This window comes from Myripristis murdjan, chromosome 4 (assembly GCF_902150065.1).
Source record: "Myripristis murdjan chromosome 4, fMyrMur1.1, whole genome shotgun sequence".
NCBI lineage: Eukaryota > Metazoa > Chordata > Actinopteri > Holocentriformes > Holocentridae > Myripristis > Myripristis murdjan.
In genome coordinates, this window is record NC_043983.1 from 30821790 (window position 1) to 30844224 (window position 22435).

A 22435-nucleotide genomic window follows, 5' to 3' on the forward strand; every position below is an offset into this window, starting at 1 on the left:
ATACATCAAAGCACCAATTGCAGCAAATGTAAACCAATTACAAGAATTTCATAAAGGGTCATTAACATTTTTTAAAAGTCCATAACAAGTTTAAAAAGCACTTATAAAGTTAGAAATGATAAAGTGCATGTGAAATAAAACATCGTATAAAATATAAACATTATGAATTGTAGTTCATGTTAAAACAGTATGGACTTTTCATTTTTCAAACATGACCCAAAACTTCTAAAAACTGATTTTCCTCTTATGTCATCCATGAATATATACATGATTATTCATTTTGTACCTGATTATTATATGAAAAGTGCTAACATTTAGCAGAGGAGGAGATTGGAGGGGACTGGGGATAGGTCCTGGGGAGAGTGTGTGTGTGTGTGTGTTAGCTACCAAATGGGGGGATTGGGTCGGGGGGTGGAGGCATTGGTTGGGCTTAGTACTTGTGTATGAAGGGAAAAGCATCTCCAATTGAACAACAGTCTTTTTTTTTGCCTCAGTTCAATACTAAAGCAAAGTAGGATCGATTATGTTAGCAGCGAGCAAGATGAGGTGTGTAAATGTGTCAAAATCTAGGGACATGTGGCTTTTGAACACCAGTGTCCTTATATAGTTAGAAAAGGTAATCTAAGAGGATTAAAATGAGCCATTGTACATCATTCTACAATTTAAAATAAGCAATTCATGAGCAATATTGCAAACAGTGTTTTCCCATGGTAGTTACAAGCTATGTGCCCACCGGCAACTATAGTTGCCGCTTGCACAAATTTGACCATAAACAAAAAACTATTCATCCCAGATACAAAATTCTTTTTTTGGCTTATTCAAGAGACTTGTATGATTAAATACATATATACATATCAGGGTTGAAAACATCATAATTTAAAGAAAATGAGCTCTTTCTGGGAGGGTTTGCTGCCGCCATGTTCTCGGGAGGAAGGGGCAGGAACTCGATGATGTCATTTGACAGGAAGCACTTGCAAACTTATTTTTTTTTCTTAAAACCTTTGTCTAAGTTGTCTACTATCATATAATTGAAGAAAACTATATGAGTAACATATAGATTTTTTATTTTGAGTAGAAAATGACAGGCATAGACTTCGGCAACTATAGTTGCCGGTGGGCTTAAATGGGTTAATATATTCTTGCAGTGTGAGTGTGTGTGTGTTGCGCTTCACTTCCTGCGCTCTAGCCGCGGAGTGTGAAATGTTAGCTTTTCCTCTCTTCCCCCACAGCACATTTTCTAGATGGTACGCCTGTGTGGGATTGTGTGTGTGTGTGTGTGTGCGCTACATCCCACGTGTGTCAGATGTACCTCGCTCTCTGCCGGGTCCCTTGAGCTTTACACACATGCTAAGGTTGGGTTAAAAGCCCGAGCAAGCATACAAAACTGAACGTAAGTGCATGCATGGCAGGCACAGTGTCTCTCAACCTATCTATTTTCTCTCTCTCTCCTTCGCTTCCTCTCCTCCCAATTAGACGGCCCGTAACTCTGTTGAGCCGACACACCAATGACACACTTCCCGAAGAATTTTTTTTCTCGTTTTTTTTTTGTTTTTTTTAATCCCTTTCTCTCATCATTATTCTAACTTTCCCTGCCTTTTCTTCTCCGTTTCTTCAGACCGGCTCGCTCAGAAAGAGGATATTTATCTGCTTCTGTAGTTGGCCCCAGAGTTGGAGTCGGAGGGAGACCGGGAGTTGATTTCGCCTCGTAGTCAAACTTATCGACGGCGGCGTCGGGTCAACCCGAAGCCACCGCTTGGTCCATATATCGAATACCATTTACCGCATTTCAAATTTTCAACAACAAACAACAAAAAAAGCCTTTGTATGTCTGTGCATTTGGAAATTTCTTTAAAGCAGTTTTGTAGATGTGTGAAATTTCTATTATATTATATTTGCAAGCAGATAGATGGATTTTTTTGTGCAGAGAAAACTTAGTTTACTAGCTTTCCTAGCATTTTTTTTTTTTACTGATGCGATTGTGTGTGTGTGTGTGTGTGTGTGTGTGTGTGTGTGTGTGTGCTGCTGGCTCTTCCCATGTGCTGCCCCTCTCTCCCTTTTTCCCCAGTGTGCTCAGAGATTAGATGCTTCACCATCTAATGCACCACATCAATAAAATGGGAGAATTTCTAAGCATGCAGAGAGCAGAGGGACGCGGCAAGAGAGCAGGGCAAGCGAGGTTTGGAGAGAGAGAGAGAGAGCGAGAGAGAGAGAGAGAGGTGAAAGGAGAGTGGAAGCATCAGTTCACTGAGCATTAAGCACGGATGGTAGTGCTGAGGTTTTACCATCAAAACTTATAACTCATTCATGTAAAAACACCAAATTTCCAGGGACAGACTGGAGCAAAGGCTCATGATCTTATTACACACTCAAAGTGACTGCAATCCTTTTATTTATTTATTTATTCATTTATTTTTTTTTTTTTATAGATTTTGCTTTCAAATAAATTGCTAAGGATTTTTACTTGTTTGGTTTCTACAAAAATGACCAAGTTTGCATTTATTTTAAGCTAAAATATGGCAAAAAAACTCCACCATGCCATACCATATAAAGAGGCTAAGCAAGTATTCACACTGTGGCTCTTGCCCCGCTGACTCTGGCCCTGAGTCTGGGCAGCGACCCCATGTGACCCCAGAGTTTCCCCAAAACACAGCGCAGACTGCAGGCGGTGTCACTCGGGGCTAATGGCAGGGGCAGCAGTAAGCACAAATTGTTAACTCAGGGCTAACATGTTGCCCAGGGTTAGTGAATACTTGTGCTAACGGAGGATAAGTCAGCCCCGGGGTTATCCTTAGCATGAGGCTAAGGATAGCCCAAGGTTTAAGCAAATGTCCTGTGAAAAGGCCTGTAGTAATGCAGTAATGTCACAAATATCCAGCCACGACTGTCTCCATCACAGGCGTCCACTGGAGAATTGGCTGTGTGAAAATAACAGCTAAAAATAGAACTGGGTTGGGGAAAAAAAAAGAGAGACAGCTTGAAAAAGATTGTTGTGGTGTGAATGTGGGTCAATCCAGTAAAGTTAAAAGTAAATGTTCATTTCCCAATGTAGGTTAGTGTGACATAGGAAAGTGTTGTGTTGTGTCTTGAGCCCTCGTCTCGGCTCCGCCACGCTCTGAGCTGCAGCCGGAGAAGAGTCAGCCTGCCGCTCGCTCGTACCGCGCGGCAACAGAAATCCCCCAAATCGCTCAACTGCTCAAATTGCACAACAATTTTTCCAGCAATCTTGCGTCTTGCGGTGTTTGTGCTGCACACACCGCACACCTGAACGCAGGGAGGCTGCAAATGACAAGACCCGTTACCTGGGAGGAGACGAGTGACGGGTGAAATCCCTGCTCCTGAAACCTCACGGGAGTCAAAACACGCAAGATGGCACTGTGGGTTTAGCAAAATGGACCCGAACAGGGAGGAGCCGCCTGCCTCGATGTGTGTAGAAACCAGGATGTATTGTTTTTTTTTCTTGAACTTAACAAAGAACGTTCTTACAAATGAATTGAACTGAAGCAACAGAAGAATAAATGAAAACAAATACAGTAATTTTTTTTTAATCATGTATGCCTATTTAGTGTGTTTTATATTGCCGTGTCTTTTTGCCACGGTGTTATTTTGATCGATTCCGCCTTCTGATTGGATTCCTGTATTGCTCATTGCACTTAGTCTGAACAGAGTGCTGGCTTTTGTCCCGCAGATTACACCTTTTTCTCATGACAGTGCTGTTGCGGACAAAACATGATCAAACTTGGCAGACCTGGAATTTGATTTGGATTCATTTGGGTCCAAAAACAGGCTGAGTCAAAACTTCTGTGCCATAAACTTGCAGCCACCGACCCGATGTGACTTCCGCTTCTACAAAACAACCAAACTGAACACGGCATGGGACGATGCAGACCGCCCAGGATGAGATTCATCAGGCTGTCTCACTTTTAGATAGATAGATAGATAGATAAATACTGTATTCATCCTGAAGGAAATTCACAGTTTTCAACAGTATCCACAGATTACAAGATTAAATAAATAAAAAATAAAGAATACGTGTCAGAGTCACGTGGTTAGGGTTAGACAACAAAACCACATGGTTAAGGTTAGGGAAGGGTTAGGGAATGGAAACTGGACACGAGCTCCGTCACACATAAAAGGTCTTGATGGAGATGGGAATCAAACCCGGGTCTGATGCGTGACGGTCCTGTGGCGTACACGACCTCCATTCGCCCCGACCACCTCCCCTCGTGGACTTTGTTGTTCTTTACACTGCCTTGCCCTTGTCATCAGTATCAGATGACACTGCTGCTGTATTTGGCAATTTAGGGGTGAGAATGGGTCGATTGTTAACATGCAACTAAGTTGGTAACCCTGGCTGTCCAAGATGAATTGATAGTGTGCAAATCAAAAGTGTTTACAGCAGAGTAGTGATCGCTAAGGGCTGTCACTAGTTATCCAAAGCCACTGTTGCCCTAGAGCTGGGTGCCTCCAACGTGGCCGCCAGAGGATGTTAATCGCCTGAATGCGCTTGTTTGATGCCGGCAATGAAGGCAGACAGAAGGAGACACAAGTTGGCGGAATAAATGGCAGTGATAAAGAGGGAAGAAGGGGTGAAAAATGGAACAAAAGGAAGAGGGAGGGGGAGGGAGAAAGCTAGATAGACGCTGGAGACGTGATGAAATGTTTCCCCCAGTGCCTGGCCGGGCTGACTGTCATGTTGTCACATGGGATAGATCTGGAAATGCATTATTCCTCCCCGTCTCCTCAAAACAGAAGATGGGGCATATCCTGTACAACACAGCTACTGGCAGTCTCACGCAGTGTAACATAACGGCGAATATAGGACATGACGACACACCATCAAAGAGAATTATTCAAAACACACCACAACATGTAGGAATGCAACATTAATGCAACTGTTACAGTAGGGTTTCTGTTTTCATACATGCCAGTTAGTAGGTTACCTGTATCAGGAAGGGGGGGTGGGGGGGTCGGGGGGCATGTCATTGTGGCACATTTCTTGTAACACTACTTGATTGAACATTGAGTGATGACTTGTTTTTGACCGATATTGGACTTTTCATTTTAAAAATTAAAATTGAACCTGTGACAGTGTCCCCAGCCCCAGGTGTAAATACTGTTTCAGAGATTTTATTATTATTATTATTATTATTATTATTTATTTTATTATTATTTATTTATTTATTTATTTATTTATTTATTTATTTATTTATTTATTTATTATTATTATTATTTTATTTTTTTTTTTTTCTTCAAAAGTTCAACTGCAAACTTGGTTAAAAATGAATAAATAAACAACAAAATCTGCCAGTGGGACGAGATAATAAGATTTCTTGAATAAAGTGTCTTTATCTTGGTACTGTAATCACAATAATAATGATAATAATGATACTTCTACTACTACTACTACTACTACTACCATGACTAATAATAATAATGATAATAAAAATAGGGCTGATAAAGGCTCTTGGCCCTATCTTGTGCATTTAGGAGCTTCCGCTATCCCTAAGCGGTATCTTGCGCCCACGCTACCCGCTATCCGTTATGCCGACTCCGTTATTTGCGCCTGGAGGTGTGTCCGTGGGCGTGTTTTATGCGCTATCCCTAAAATTGCTATCTTGAGCACACACTTTAGGGAGCACTTTGGGCTTTTACGAGAGCGCGCCCAGGCGGCTTCAATGCGCGCCCCGACGGAGCCTCGCCACGCACACGGTCGGACTGATACCGGGACGCCGCCGGAATGGACTGAGTATATTACTCATATAGACTGTTTAGAGGAAAGACTGTTTTAATTGGACACTTACGCCAGCACGTTTTATTGTTTTATCATAAGCCAGCAGCTGTGCTATATCTTTATTTTTAATATTTTATTTGCCCAGTCTACCTTGTCAATAAATTAGTTTACACATAGTTCCACCTCTGCCTCTTGTGTGTGTGTGGTGTGACCCGGGGATATTACTCAATCAGTACAACCTTGTGACATGTCCACTTGGACACATGTGGCTCCACCTCCCGAATTAACTCGTCTATAATATAATATATAATATATATATAAAAAGCCAACTTGCTTTAGCCTCAGTTGAGCCCCTGAGAAAATCTACCTCCCTCTCTCCATCGCGGGTTTAGGATTTAGGATTTAGGATAGCGCAGCCTGCCCTTAAAGGCAATGGCACCTGGCACACTGATTGGTTTAACTGGCGTAACGCCCAAAACACACCTATGCATAATATAACAGGTAGCGCAAGTGTTTTATGGATAAAGGCAGGTGTGCAAGATAGCAACTTTTGCGGGGGAATGCCTCTTGCGCAATGCTTAATCCCCAAATAACGGGTTTAGGGACTCTGGCGCAAAATAGGGCCCTCTGTCTTGTTCTGCCTTGTTTCCACTTATTTATACCTACAAATTGATGAGCTTTGGAAAAAAGTGGGATTATCTCATCCCACTGGCAGATATTTTCTCTCACTTTTTCCTTAGAAAAGCAGCATTTTAAAACAGTGTGGTGGATTGATTGCATGACACACACATGCACACACACAGCTTGTGTTGTAGCTCATGAGAGGTTAGTTTTGCAGCACACAGCGGTCAGCGTACGGTCCCAACAGGGACGTGCAGTTTGACTGAAAGCTGCACCCAGAGCTCACCATCACAGTGGACGGAGACGCAGACTGAAGGAGCGGGGGGAGGAGGGACTGGGAGGTGCACAGTGCGATTCAGTCTGATGATGCACCATGTGGATGAAGTGAGAGTGCTGAATTTGTTTGATTCGACCTTCCACTGCCTTTAGCACATCAGCACATGAGCAAAAAAAAAAAAAAAAATCAGGTCAGGTCTTTTAGACAGGAGGGTGGCAACAATGCACACCGGCCTCTGTAGAGGAAGTAGCCTGATTTTTCATGTAAGGCAACATAAATTTATGATGAAGATGTTCTCTGTTCTGTGCTGTAGAATGAAAAACTATATTTCATGTTGATTGTTTAAATAAATGAACAGATGGTTCCTGTCTGGTTCAATCGTTTTTTTGTTTTTTTTTTCAAGGCCAACCAAAAGCTTCTGCTGAACTAGTTTTTGGATTCATTCTTTGAGTCGAATTTGACCAACTTAGGAACTTATAACACCTACTGTTGTTGGATTTGCTGTGAGGAGCAGATAGAAATATTTGAAAAAAAAAAAAAAAGACAATGTATATGGACTGCAAAAAAAAACAAACAATTCATTTAGTCTCATATTCAGTGTAAAAAATGTTTGTGTTCTTCTTAAAGCATGTGGAAAAAAAATCAGACTGTGGGATGAGGTCACAGCACTGGAATGTGGCAGGATGATCTTTCCCATTCAAATCAATGCTCCATCCTGCTCCGTTCAAATTCTGTAGATGAGATAATCCCATTTGTTTCCAATGGAGTTTCACTTGTTCCAGGAATTTTTTGGGAACCAGTGTCAATATGTTGAAACAAGATGGAATAGGATTAAAAAAAAAGAAAAAAAAAAAGTTGATTAGCGTTGGAAACAAATGGGATTATCTCATCCCATGCTTGCAGTTTTTTTTTTTTTACCGATTGTGAAGAAAAACAAGATTTAAGACTGAATATGAGGCTAAAAATCTCACTATATGGATTTTTTTATAGTGTGTCAGAAAAAAAAAAAATCCTCCATTGGGATTAGATATTCCCACTTGTTTCTATCAACACAACCAAATGTGATTTTGATATGAAAAATATCCCCTTAAATTTAAAGTATAATGAGTGTTTGTCTTTGGACTTATAATAAATGCCTTTGTTAAGATTTTTTTAGTGTTTATACGTGTAACAAATTGGTCTTTGATGGAAGACAAAGTAACAATAATTTGCCACACAACACAGAACATAATAACAATAAAATCAAATATCATGGCATTGTTGGAATCGTCTTCATGCCGGCCACTTTTCACAACATCATCGCAACAGGGCGGATTTTGATTTGCGGGTTTGGAGGCGTTTCCACAATCTGATTTGCGGCATGAAAAATGAGTTTGGCGCCGCACAGCTTTTATAGCAATAATGACGTTAAAAAGAAATTACCTTCCCACGCTTTACTCAATAACGACACGCATTGTAATAAATCTTGAATCGGCTGCGGCTGTGATATGACACTGATATCCACGTTTCCGTCGTCGGGGAAGGTGCGCGTCTCGAACACATGGCGCGTATCATGGCATGTCATATCATGTTCTGACGATAATGATCATAATTCACTCACAATGCCTGTACAAAGCCTCGTTAGCGGCTCGCGAGCAGCTCCTGCCTGCCAAACAGTGGCTGCTTTTCTTCTCGGCTCTGCTCTGCCGGTCTGAAGTGCCAATCTCGAGCATCAATCAGCCGTTGTAACCACAGCCTTCTGATTTGGATCCATTAAAGAGAAGCCGGTTGTTAGAGCCGGGAAACAGGAAGCCCGCGTGAAGACTAATGCTGCCGTTTGGAGAATAAAGGGGCGAATCCTTTTAATAGGAACCTGAATTTGAAGAATTAGGAAAGCTGAAATTGGATTAATGGAAATGAAGACTGAGCGGAGAGAGAGACTTTGGGATGGTTTGTGAAGAAAAAGATTTTTTTTTTTTTTCATGTTGGTATAAGGAGCTTTTCACTTGTTGGAGAAAGAATAATAATAATAAAAGAAAAAACAAACTGTATGTAGTTGGAATGAGGATTGATTGAAGCCTTTAGAGTGACTCATCAGAAATGAAAGCTCTTGGTACCTTCAGGGCTGCAGCTTTTAGTTGTCTTTGCTCGGGAAGCTGATTTTGGTGAGAACAGAGGTATTTTGTCTGAGGAGTCATCAGAATCGCTTAGAAACTGTCATAAACCAACATCTGAGAGAAACATAACTATTACAGACATGAAGCACCATAGGACAGACAGACATAATCGAGGAATAGGCATTTATACTTCAAAATAAAAGCGCAAAACAAAGGTCGTTTTTATTTTGCCCCCCAATCTTTAATGCTAAGTGCTCATTGCTGTGGTGGTTGCAGAGATCACCTGTCAATCAAACAGCGTGGGCGGGACTGTGACGTCTTTTTCGATTCATTTTCTTTTAACTGCTTTTCTATTTTTCTTTGTTTATTCAGCCGTTCAGCCATCGCTGCTCAAGTTAGCTACCTAAATCTTTTTTCTGGTTTATTCCAAACAAATTTGAACTTTAAAACACATCTCTTCACGTGCTTTGTCGCATAGCATGACGCAGCATTATTTTGACAGCCAGTGTGACTCGTGCAGAGAGATACTTTTGTTTCCGTCAAATGAAATTTCACCGGTATATTTCTATTTCTGCAGCAGCCACATTTCTCCCGGTAATCCCACTAAAGTTTCGATGAAATAACCCGTCGGAATGTTTTATTTCTGCTCTCCAGTCCCACCTTGACACCAATATCAGTGCTCTTAGCACATAAAAATGTAGAAATGTTCATTGGGAAATGAAAGAGAGAGAGGGAGTGAGAATGATGGAGAGACAAGCCGTGCGAGCGACAGAGCGAGAGGGAGAGAGATTGCGATGTTCAGTCACTTGAAGTAAAACTCAAGGATGCTTTTACCCGACATTTCAACATATCAAAGCCCATCACCTGGCTGAAGCCTTGTCTCGGCTTTCAAAAGGGATTGTCAGCCGGATGAAAGGGAGCGAGTGTTTGAGGTGGTAAGGAAGAGTTGAGTCGAAATGCCATTTCTTTTCAAATTGTCGTTTTTGTGGGGGGACTTCTAAGCTCCTTGAAAGTTGATAAGTTGCCTTGAAGCTTTGAAATGATGAAATGCATCCTCTACCATGCGTACAAACACACACACACACACACAAACACAGACACACACACACAACGAAATTCACTGCTGTCATTTCCTTGCTGGTGATCATTGATCAGACCAAGTTGGTTGTGCATGTATGTGTGTGTGTGTGTGTGTGTGTGTGTGTGTGTGTGTGAATGTGTTGAAGGGGAGTCTGTGCTACTTGCTACTAGTGTGTGTGTTGTATTGACACACAATGCGTGTTTGTGTACACTGTCATTACCGTTTCAATCTCCAGCACAACACAGAGGCCCTTCCTCTTCCTCCTCCTGCCGTGCTGCAGAATATAAAGTTTTCCAACCTCAGTACAGTGTAACATGACAGATAATCGGATTATTGGAAGCAGAGGAAGAGAGTGGGATTATCATTATCCTACTCTCTTCCTCTCTCTTCTCACTGTTTCACTTCACTTTCCACCTGTCATTAAAGCACATTTGTGAGTAACCTGAATGTAATTTGACAGAGCTAAAAAAAAAAAAAAAAAAAAAAAAAACAGTGTAAATGCAGCTAAGATGAAATTGAAGATCTGATTATCCCGGGCAGCTTTGGAGCTGGGCAAAGGAAATCCAAATTTTGTTTCCAATCCAGATAATTATGTGAGCGGAAATACATTTTAGTTAGGAAATTTATACACAAATAAATGCACACAGGCAGCCAGGAGCTCAGACAGAGGCGTAATTGCCGAAAGTGGATTGTCAGGAGGCCGGTGGATGGGGAACCGGCGAGGCGAGCTGCGCTGTCGGCCTAAAAGGAAGGTGTGACATTACAAGACGGAGCGGCGCGCTCACCTGCAGAGCAATATGAGCGACATTTGTGTCTCCTAATTGAAGAACTCCACTCCGTCTCTCCTTCAGCATCTTGTCGTTATCATCCCCGTCCTCTGAGGCAAAGCATCACAGCTCTGCAGCGTTTATTCAAACCACACTGCTGCAGTTTATCCTGGTCTGTGTTTGAAGCGCACCGCTCTCTCAGCCATACACAAAGCATGATTATCTGACTTTCACTCTTTGTTAAAGGGCTGCTTTAATGTTTCAAAATTCAATCCGCTTTCCGTTTTTTTTTTTTTGTCATAATATTGGAAAAATGTGGAGGGTGGTTAACATTTTTTGTGTGGAAATGGCAATTCATTTAAAAAAAAACCAAAAAACTCTTTGGCAAATCCCAATAAGGTTAACCGGCGTGCTGCATTAGTGTCCCATTCTTACAATTTAGCCGCATATTAAGTCTTAAAACCGCACTTTTCTCAAGCGAAGTGAAATTCACTGCCTAATGGGCTGAGATAATTCCTCATATTTAAGGAATTTCCGAGAAACCGGCGGCGCCGTCGTCCCGGAGCAAGGCAAAAAGAGCAGAATCACTCCATTAGAGCCGAGAAGATTATACTTTGATTCAAGAAAATGAGATGGAACAAGTCGATTTGCATTGGGACCACGTGAAATCCATGTCACCTGGTTAGCAACCTTTTCACCTCATTTCCTGAAAATGAAATTTTTTTTTGAATATTTCAGAGATAGACAAAACGAAATGACTACTGCTGATGGATATGTAGTTAGTCTGTATTTTCTCCAGTTAAGTGCCACCACGCTGCAAAAAGCGTCCGGTCAATAAAAATACCACCCCCCGATACTCGAGGTGTTCCTTTGCTTAATGTCGGACAGCGAGTGGCCTTTTAATGAGTGAGGGACAATCTGCTTTGAATTCTAGAAAAATGATGAAAAGATCAGACAAGTTTGAGTAATTATCCTCGTGGCACTGTGGAAGGACTGAGCGATTAACGTGGTGTTCGCCTATGTGTACAGTGTGTGTGCTTGTGTGTGTGACAGAGAGAGAGAGAGAGAGAGAGAGAGAGGAGGCAATGAAGATTAACGACAGAGCAGACCTTCAGAAGGACAGCCTGCCAGCCGGAGAGGTGACAGGAGATGAAGGGATGGGAGGAGGAGGAGGAGGAGGAGGAGGAAGGCAGTCCAGAGAGGGCTTGAGATCCCCTCGTTTCAGCAAGTGACCGCTGACACTCGCAGTCGTCGGCATTTGTGTTGCCGGCTGTAGCGTTTTTTTCCCCCCTGCAGCGCACTGACGTGTGATTTTTTAAAAATTATTTCTTCGTTATTATTTCTTTTTATTAAACCTTCACTTAACCAGTTGAAGACACATTAAGATTCAAAATCTCTTTTGTGAGTGTGAAGCCCCCTTAGTGGCAAAGACAACGACAGAGATTTCAGCCAGGAAGAACAGTGCCATGCTCCATGTGCACAAATAAAGAATAATAAAGAAAAATAAAGAATAATAACTCCACCCGTTGAATCAAGGTATCATCCAGGACTCTTGAGTGTCGAGCAGGATTGAGCATCAATGGATTATAATTCCAGTATTGCAAGAGTCGACTGGATTTAAACACTTAAGAGTTTCTATAATTGATTAAACAGTTCAGATTTATTTAAATTTTCTTCCTTTTTGCATCTGAACATAGTTAAAAATGTTACAGTAATGGAGGATGATGCGTTACAAGCCGGACCAGACGAATCAGAATCAGAAATACTTTATTAATCCCCAAAGGGAAATTGTGTATTAACAGTCTAATACACTTTGTGTGTCCTAAACGGGTCATAGTCATATTTTTATTTTGTCTAGTGCTATCTCTGGTCCAGCTAACAGAAGGGGTTGGTCGAACCTCAGCAGGACAATTCTGATTTCTTTATCTGAAAAATACACCAATTTATTGTGAGAATGTTGGGAGGATCTGGGAAAAAAAACAAGCGCAATATTTGCTTCAGAGACTACGGGGCATGAGAATCAGTTCTGTGTATTAGATATTTTATGTGGGAAGATCCGGTTGCAGACAATGTTTTGCACCAACAGAGCAACGCCGGAGCAGTGGAGCAACAACAGTGCAGACGATGTGGACCTCAGAATTTTCACAAGTAATCACCGAATGTTTTCAGTCCATATTTCTGATCATCTCACATCGTCTTTACTCCACATTTATCGCCGCCTCCAGGTGTCACCGTCCTCTTTAACCCCACAGTGCTACAACAGACTGGCTATAAATACATAGCAGTAAATCTCATAAAAAAAAAAGGGTATCCATTTCTGTGTGAAGGTTGATGGCAAAATTACATATTTGCACTGTGACAGGCTAATTCATATTCAAAAATGGAGCACAGGGATATCAGCCGACTGTTTGAAGGTCCTTGAATTCTAGTAGGCAGCGGTCTTGATATGCACAGCTGAAATTGTGAACAACGCTCTCTAAAAAGGGAAGAAACTAACTAAACTAAGGCAAGCTGCGCTGAACTTATTAAGCACACCCCCTACCCCTATCCCTACCCCTCTTTTTCGAGTGCCCCCTTGGCCCTTGCGACAAAGTTACAAGGGTTAGGGGTTGAAATACTCCCCTATGAAATGGGACAACCCTTCATCCCCGGAAACGTCATCATTAGTCATCAATGACGTTGTAAACAGACGCAACAATTTTTTTTTTGCCGGGAAATCTCAATCTCAAAATGACGTCTTCAGCTGTGGTAATCTCTCTTGCGTGGGCTGTTGGCATCTTTTTGCGGTTGTCAATAGCGAATCGGAAGAATGTAAGAACACCCCTCAGCCGTTGTAAAATCACTGTAACCCACGGCTTCTCGGGGCTTATTGTTTAATTCGACGCCTGGGAGCGCCGGTGGATCAGCCTGAGGTATGAATGATGGACCGTAAACAAGTTTTGTTGTAGTTAGCCCGACGTTAGCCACACAACATGCTACCCAGCTGGTGTAGTGGTGTAACGTCAAACAAACAATCGCTGACTTTATCGATTTTTGTGTTAATTATGTGAGAAGTGTGGGAGATTTCTCGTAGCACTCGCTTTGGAGTGTGCCTCTGAAAAAACTCCGTTTAGAGGGCTATATAGCCCTAACACTCCACCCTCCCCCTCCGCCTCAACAAGAATTGGGACATCCCTACCCCTATGCGTGAACGCGCAAAATGGAGGGGTAGGGGCAAGTGGTAGGGTTAAGGGGTGAATTGTAGGGATGGGCGTATCGATCCTGTGGTATCGATATATCGATACTCACACGCTACTCATTTGGCATCAATTTCCTTAAACAAATATCGATACTAACAAATAAGAATTGGGGATACATGCATAACTTTCAGCTGTTTTAGATAGCTTACTTCACTTACTATGTGCCGAGACACCCCTCGGCACATAGTAAGTGAAGTAAGCACACAGAAAATAATGGCAGATCAGTCTTTTTTTCTTTTTTTTTTTTGACAAGAAAAGTGAAAATGTGCAATTTTTTTGTTCATATTTAACTTATTTCATTCATATTTATGTTATTTATTTTAATTTTAGCTTATTATGTATTGACCATAATAAATCTGGTATAAATGGTCTGTATTTGTCATGTAATTTGTCTTAAATGTAATAATATTTTGAACGAAAAACATTGTCAATAAGAAATTATCGGTATCGGTATTGGTATCGCTGAAAATGCAAGAAAAAGTATCGGTATCGTATCGAATCCTAAAAGTGTGGTATCGCCCATCCCTAGTGAATTGGGATTGGCCCAAAGCCGTATGTGGAAGAAATTTGGATCGGCAACATCTCTGGTAAGCTTCGCCAATGTCGTGAAATACAGCGACAACAAGTGGGTTTGAATGTGTAGGTTAGGTGAAATCTGTTCAAACTGGATTTTCGGAAAAAAAGTGAGCCATATCTCATTGTATTTCCACGGCCAAACACGAAGATCAGATGGCGCTTTGCTCTTACGTCATCACTCTACTGTCAGATAGTTTCTCAAATATCCAAACTGCCCAGTCAAACACTTTACGCGTCCTCATGTGGACTTTTCCTTTCAGATTTCCATAAAGCTCTCACATAACCACAGTGCGTTTGTGCTGCTGCTGCTTTTTCATACAAAAACCCCTATGAGGTGCCCTGAGAGGAGGCGGCTGGTGCAGGAGAGAGGTGCCATGCCACGTCCTGACATTGTGCTGCACTGTAATCCATCGGTTCCAGACGGTCGTGTGAGGACTCAAGTCAGAGTCGCGGCGCCGGCGAAGAAACGCTCGTCTCTGCTCCCATCCACAGGGACAAAACCATGGCTAAAGCACAGGGACCCCGAGAGGCCGGCAGCATCTGTTACACACACACACGCACAGACACACATACATTTACACTAAGTTGTACAGTTGATTCCCTCACACACTCTGTGGGTGCCAGACTTCAGAGGCCACCCTAGTGTGAAAGCTCTTTGTTGGATGAAAATAAGCCCGAGGGAATGAATGGAGGAAATGAACTGTAGTTATGGGTGTGTGTGTGTGTGTGTGTGTGTGTGTGTGTGTGTGAGACAGTATGTATGTGTATGCGTCATGAAAGTGAATATTATGTAACTGTATGTCTCTAGAAATGTCTGTGTGTGTGACTATATGAACTCTGCCGTCTGGACAGGGTGTGTGTGTGTGTGTGTGTGTGTGTGTGCAGACAGGGTAGTGAGCTGAAGCACTGCGCCCATATATGGTATTTCGTCAGAAACAGGGAGGGATAGATGTTTGATGGAAAGATGCTTGACTTATGACCCCCTTTTTCTCTACAAGTCTCTCTCTCTCTCTCACACACACACACACACACACACACCTCTCCCTCTCCCTGTTCCTCAGCTTTCTCACACTTTTTTTCATTTTTCGCTCCCCTTCTCTTTTCCCCAGTTCACATCCTCTGATAGCTGTGCCTCTTTCGATCAGAATCAAAATGACTCTTTCTCTCTCTTTTGCTTGTGCTGCTAAAATACTCAGAACAAGAATTCCCTTTAATCCTATAAGAGTTTATATAAATGAACCCAAGTGCAAGCAACGCAGCCAAGCATGTAGCGTTTACAGATTAAAATAATGTGTGCTCTCTCTCACTGCTATCTTTATTTTTGCTCATTTTCACCCACAAATGTAACATGAATTCACACATTTTGCTGCAGCAGGCTAAGCAATAGACTTAAAATGCATATTGTAAACACAGCTTAACTGCACGCTAACGAATGCATATAATAGAAACTAGTGTTAGCAATCGCTACCATGCGAACATTATTGTTAGTGGCTGTGTTGAATTAGCCTGTTGGCTGTATAGTTAGCTGTTTACATCTCAACAAGCCATTTAATCTCATATTCATCCTTAAAATCCTGTTTTTCCTCCAACAGTCAAGTCATTATTTTGCAAGTTATTGGTTTCCTGAACTGAGTCACTTTGCCATGATAGGTTTCAGTCTATAATTTACACATTTGAAGAAGGAGAAATGTATTTGAGATTACACAGCCTACCTGGGTAACACTGTTGGGAGGGCACAGGTGTGCACCCATTTTGTGCTGGAAGGTTGGCAAGCTGATTAGCATTGCAAACGAGTGGGATTATCTCATCCCACTTTCACATCATTTGAGAAAAACAAGATTTTAACACTGAAGATGAGACTAAACGGCGTGTTAAGACGGAGGTTGTTTGCACTGTTGTCACGCTCATTAAGGAAGACGGGGAAAAATAAGGAAAAAATGCCGAAAATAATGAATTAAGTCAAAAATGTTTTCCACTACTCTACAAACCAAATGTGAAACTTGGTAGCTGGGTAAGTGTTTATGTGTGTGTCTCTGTGTGTGTGTGTGTGTGTGTGTGTGTGTGTGTGTGTGGCTACATACTCTCAGGCATTTATGTGTGACTACCCATACACACACATTTATGTAGCCTCTGTATAAATTGCTCAAGAGCGTTCAGGTACATGTGGAATCCACAATCCAGTTTGCTGCTGTGTGTTCACATGTGTACATTTGTATGTATGCATGTAAGTGTGTGTGTGTGTGTGTGTGTGTGTGTGTGTGTTTTGAAGTGTATCTCAATCATCTAGTGTGTGATGCCGAGGCAGTTGCCTGGGCGCCTGCAGCCGTGGTAACAGCTGTGAATTCACATGCTGTAATTGGCTGATGAAAGAGATCTAATTGAATTTACTGATGTAGAAGGGCACAATATTACAAACTTCTGATGGTGTGTTTGTGTGTGTGCGTGTGTGTGTGTGTGTGTGTGTGTATTGCCTCTGCTAGTTGGATGAATTTTAAAAATAGCCGCTCCCACCAAAACAAAACAAAACAAAAAAAATCCCAGACAGATGATAATGTAATTGAAATTGGAAGTTTGTCTCTTGCCTGTCTTAGTCTCACTGAAAAGAGGATTTTCATTTCATTTTGATGTTGATCAGCCTTTTTTCCAAATGCACACACACCCACAGACACCTTCATGACAAGACGCTCCAGTGGTCAATCAGCAGTGGCGGTTGAATTTTTTTTTTATTGCTTTTTATTGCTTTGCTTTGGACTGTTTTAAAATGTTTGCACAAGTATATTGCTCTTTTAATGCCATTTTAATAAATATTACTCCCCATTTTAGCCCAATGTAAAACTATAACATCTTAATTCATCATCATACATTGTGACAAACAGATTTAAGTTAAGTAAAAATAGGGTAATAAGGTAAAATATTGAATAGGGTAAGTGGTTTGAAAAAGGTTTGAACAGTTCAGCTGTTTTTGTCACTTTGCTGGTTCATTATCATTCTTTTATGTTACATACTGGATGCTGGTTATCTGCATCTTCTGTCCTTTGATTTTTTTTTTTTTTTTTTTTTTTTTTTTGTGCTGTATATAACCGTGAACTGTATTTATATGTTTTAATTACTAGCTGCTGCCATCTTTGTCAAGTCTCTCTGGTAAAAGACATACCACGCTACAGTATCTCAAGAGACTGCTTTGTTAAGGAAAGGTTAATTAATACCACACATACTACATCACTGCTTATTGTGCAGCGACATCCCCACCGGCGCTTCATCCCAGGATGGTTTGGCAGCCAATTAATATGCTCAACAAATTTCAGTATCGTCGACTCAAACTGATAAAAAATAAGTTTGTGGTCATATCTGCAGTCAGCTACCAACAAATCACAAAACTATACATATATATAGGTCACGGCTTGGCTCAAAATAATTATTTTTATTTACCTGAACGGTGGTGGGAAGTTTGCCTTTAATGCATTTTTGTGGTTCGCTGGACAGTTTTGTCTCCATCCTCCAGCACCGCGTCTTTACATAAACAAAGGATTTTGCAGGGTAAATGTTAATTCTGTGAGGACGTGATGATTCGACCTGCAAACAAGCAGGGAGGGGAGTGCTTTGAGACGAGCATCAAATGCATGAAAATAGAACGGAAAAAATAAATGGAAGCAGCACACACACACACGTGACAGACCTGACGTGACAGGTGAGCTGATCATCATGGCAGTGTCTCTGTTGTGAGTGTGTGTGTGTGTGTGTGTGTGTGTGTGTGAATGCAGTCTGTAGGGCCACGTCTGCATGCAGGGGCGCTGTATATGGGGGAACAGTTAGGACAATTCCAAGGGCCCTTGCCTGACAGGGGCCCCAAAAAATAGGTGAAAACTAATATAAAATTCTTAAACCATCATCGAGTAAATAGATATATTTTTGTTTTCATGGGGCCCAAAGTTCCTGGCGGTGCCCATGTCTGCATGTATGCCAATGTAAGATAAGATAAGATAAGATATGCTGAAAATGCAACTTTATTTCTCCATCTTGATAAAAGAAATCCTTCCACACGTTTTTCAAAGTGTCTGTACACACAGGATCGCAAAACTCTTCGACATGTGAGTGCAAGGAAGGTTAGGAGCGACTATGGTGTTTGACGACATCGCTGAGATACGTCTGAAACTGTGAGGAAAATGAATGAATTGAATGATTGACAATCATTTTGATTTTGAAATTGAAAGTCACAGCTCAACATCTTCACTGTGAGCATGTTAGTGTTATCAAAAGTCACAATTTTCACTGTCCACATGGCAAAAGGACAATAACATTTTTTTTCTTTTTTTTTTTTTTTTTACAAATTGCACTCTCAAGTGTCTTCCAAAAGTTGTGTTTTCCGTGACCAAAAAAGTCATTTTTGTGTGGACAGAAGGCCGAAATGAAGAGTAAAAGTTAATTTTATTTTCCGCCCTCCTGCATTATTCATGCGTGGTTGAATTGCACATGAATTATAAATTGCCTTTTGTACCTGCAGAGCTGATTTTCTAAATAAAGAGCGTTTCAAAATACAAATCAGTCTCTCTCTCTCTCTCCCTCTCTCCCTCTCTCTCACTCTCCCTCCCTCCCTCTCTCTCTCTCTCTCTCCTCTCTCCCTCTCTCCCTCTCTCTCTCTCTCTCTCTCTCTCCCTCCTTCACACGGGTCACAGGTAACCGCTTGACTCCATGTTACGCCTGTCTCTCTGTCACTGGAAGCGGTGTGATGGTTAATTAGAGAAAGTTGTAAAACGGCAGACAGCTCGCTCCCTGTCGCTATAGCTTTTAATGACTTTGAAATATAAATATCAATGGACTGTGTGTGGTTGTGTGTGTGTGTGTGTGAGAGAGAGCGCGTGCATGTGCGTGTGTGAGCTGCCTTTAATATGACTGCAGACTCAGGTAATTAGTGAGATATCACTCCGTGATCTCTCAGTCAAGAGTCAATTAGCCTGGTGGTTTGTGGACGTGGCGACACTGTTGCTGTGGTAGGAGTATGTGTGTGCGCGTGTGTGTGTGTGTGTGTGTGGTGGTCGGGTGGTGTAGTGCGTCTAGGTGTTTGACAATTATTAATTACCTCAGGGCTCGTCAGAAACCTGGGGCAGAGAGGGAAGGAGAGCAGTACACAAAATGAGGGTGACAGGGGTTTGTATAGTTCATGTTTTCATGCCAAACAATCAGTCATCGTTGTAGATATTGATTATTATGTACTCCTGCATAATTCATAGATCCGAAGCAAATAATGAATCATTATCATAGATCTTGATTAAGTGCTGCTGCATCATTCATAGATTCAAAGTGAATAATGAATTGTTATAGATATTGATTATTGCGTTCCACTGAATCATTAATAAGCAAAATATAAATCACCACTATGGATTTTGATTAGTGGGCCATTTGTATTTTCAAAGAAAATAATGCATCAGTACTATTGACACTCTCGACAGATTACAGAAGCGCCGTGCCCTCTTTATGTAAAGAAAACATCAAACTTTCTATGCTAAGCAGCGACTGCGATCAAATAATCTGTGTCGTCAGATATAACTCTTGGTCATCGTATTGAACTGAAGTGAAACAGAGAGAGAGAGTCGACTTTACAATCATTTATTTATTTCTCTAATATATATATATTTCAAGACCTGAGGTATCCTCCAGTTTTCCATCCCTTTAAACAGATGGGTTTGGGCCTCCCCGCCACCTACAACAATTCCATTAATCCGGGTTTTGAAGGACATTTCCAGCGGCTCTTGACGCCTGAGACACTGGGCGTCCGTCATGTTACCTTGTTAAAATGCCACCTCGTGCACTTTGACGTCACCTCATTAGCATCAAACACAGGAAGCAGCGGTGGAGTGCCCTTCCAGGAAGCTTCAGTCAAGGAAACACAAGTTTATCCTCAGGATGATGACTTTGTTGATGATTCTGTCTCCTCCTCCTCCTCACCGCCGCCCTCTCCTTTCCTCACTTCCTCCGTGGCACTTCATGTCAGAGACGGGCGAGGAAAGGAGTAGTAGGAGGGACCAACAGGACAGACCCTGGATGCTTCAATATGTTGGCATGAAAATAATTGGGAGAGAGTTTGGAGAGTTAGGATCCCGCGTTTTTTCAGAGAATTTGTTTGTGTTTCGGTGGGATGCTCGAGCATGCCATGATGATCTAAATGCCATTAAAAGTGAATTTAGTGGCACTCTTTTTGTGTTCTGCGTCGCTCTAAATGTTGTTTGAAACTTCAAGAAGAAAGGACTTGGGAAAACACTGAGTCCCGGTGGCTTTGGGGATTTTTTCTCCCCACATGAAAGCAATCCAGAATCATTAGGAGCCATCCAAGAAAAAGGCCCATATCAGCCCAGGCGCTGGAGGTGATATCTATTCCTGGCCCACATTTGTTCCTTTCAGCGCGGTCCTCCCAGGGTCCCTTCCTGTCTTGCTGTCTGTCGGCCTGGCTTGCTCGCAGCCCTAGGTGTTGGTAATGAGCAGCTTCAAACCTCATTGCCCCCTCATTACAGCCAGGGCCTGCTGGGACCACAGCCTCGCTCCTCGTCTCCAGGATGTCACTATCAAAGAGCCGCCTCGCTCGCTGCTGGACAGAGGTAGACTTCTGAGGGCCTCTGTGACCCGTGTGTGTGTGTGTGTGTGTGTGTGTGTGTGTGTGAGGAGGTTGGAAGTCTGTGCGTAGGCAGAGGAAGTGGTGGGCTGGTGGGGATGATGTAATGTGTATACGCATGTTTTGTGTCCATGATTGATTTTAAAAAAGCCTACTTCGATTTAATAAGCATGTCTCCTTGGCCCCTGTGAGTGTGTGTGTGTGTGTGGGAGTGTGTTTGGGTCTAGAAAATAAAAAAAAAAAAAAAAAAAAAATGCAGCTCATCATGAGGTACAGGCGGATGATTTCCTCTCTCAGATTAGAAGCTAACAGATATTAGTAATGTTGCCTTCCTAACCTTGTGCCAACTGCAATTTAGTAATTTGAACAATTTACTCTTTATGCATTTTTTATCCACCTTAATGTTTTATCATCCTCATTATAATTTTATATCACAGTGCATTAGTATTACATTCTGTTATCATCTACAACACAGTTTTTACAGAAATAACAAAGTGAAAAAGCCCTATATTTTATTTTTTTCAAAAAGGTGGCTCAGACTAATTAATGCTATTAGTCAAATCAGGGGAAATAAATATGTATTTTGGGGGGGCTTTACTTCAAAAAATTATATATTGTTAATTTAACATTACTAGTCACTTGAGTAGTGTATAAATAAATGCAAAATGTATGTAAAAAAAAAATACAAAAAAAGAAAAACAAAACCAAACAGAGGCATTTTTCCAGCTTGGTCAACTCTGAGCTGGTTGAGCCGAACTGAGGTGCGTTCACGGTGAATTTAACAAGCCAGCATCAGTGGAGTGCACATAAAAGGATTCACCATGGCAACCGGCAGCATAGAAGCCAGAGCGTCATACTCTACGCCTCTTGAGTTTTTTGGGATTTTTTTTTTTTTTTTTTTTTTTTTAATGCGGTCTAAAATTATTTTCTCCTTGGAAATGCCAAAGAGAGAAACCAGAGTTGTCACTGTCTTACCAAGCAAGGAGACACTTTTCAACCAAGACACTGGTCACTGCAAATGATGAATGATCTCCCAAGAGAAACGCTGCAGGCTCGACAGGTTTCCTGACCAAAAACTTGAGGTTAGTGCTAATAAAGCTGCAACCAAGCAGGTTAACCTCAGAGAGTTGGATACCACTGTAACTGACCCACGTTTCATCTAATCTCACCGCCTGGAACCAAAAACCCTAGGTTACCCTTAACTCTGGATTAACAAACCGACTTAGAAATACAATTATCCCGCCAACCCAATTAATCAACTCACTCTAAAACTTTCTAAAAGCAACAAGGGCACATGCATCATTTAATTAAAGCAATAATGGAACAAATACACTCTGAAAGTTCAGCAGAGCGAGCCTAAGCAAGAGGTTCAACTGTCTGGGGAAATTCTGAATCGTCTTGTTGCCTCGGCTGCTTCGTGTTAACGGGAAGTTTGCAGCCACA

General features: G+C 41.6%; 1 protein-coding gene across 7 annotated transcripts in view; it reads left to right on the forward strand.

Moving 5' to 3' along the window:
- Positions 1-22435, forward strand: part of nlgn1 (neuroligin 1) — a 324543-nt gene that overhangs the window by 28291 nt on the left and 273817 nt on the right. Inside the window, exons 3-4 of one of the 7 annotated variants that reach the window (XM_030049460.1) lie at positions 538-556; positions 22275-22290. The exons of 5 other annotated variants lie outside the window; for them this stretch is intronic. In XM_030049460.1, coding sequence (XP_029905320.1) covers positions 538-556; positions 22275-22290 — 35 coding nt within the window. Of the gene's footprint in view, positions 1-537; positions 557-9302; positions 9320-22274; positions 22291-22435 lie in introns of all 7 variants that reach the window. One more of the 7 variants, XM_030049461.1, reaches the window with a different exon arrangement.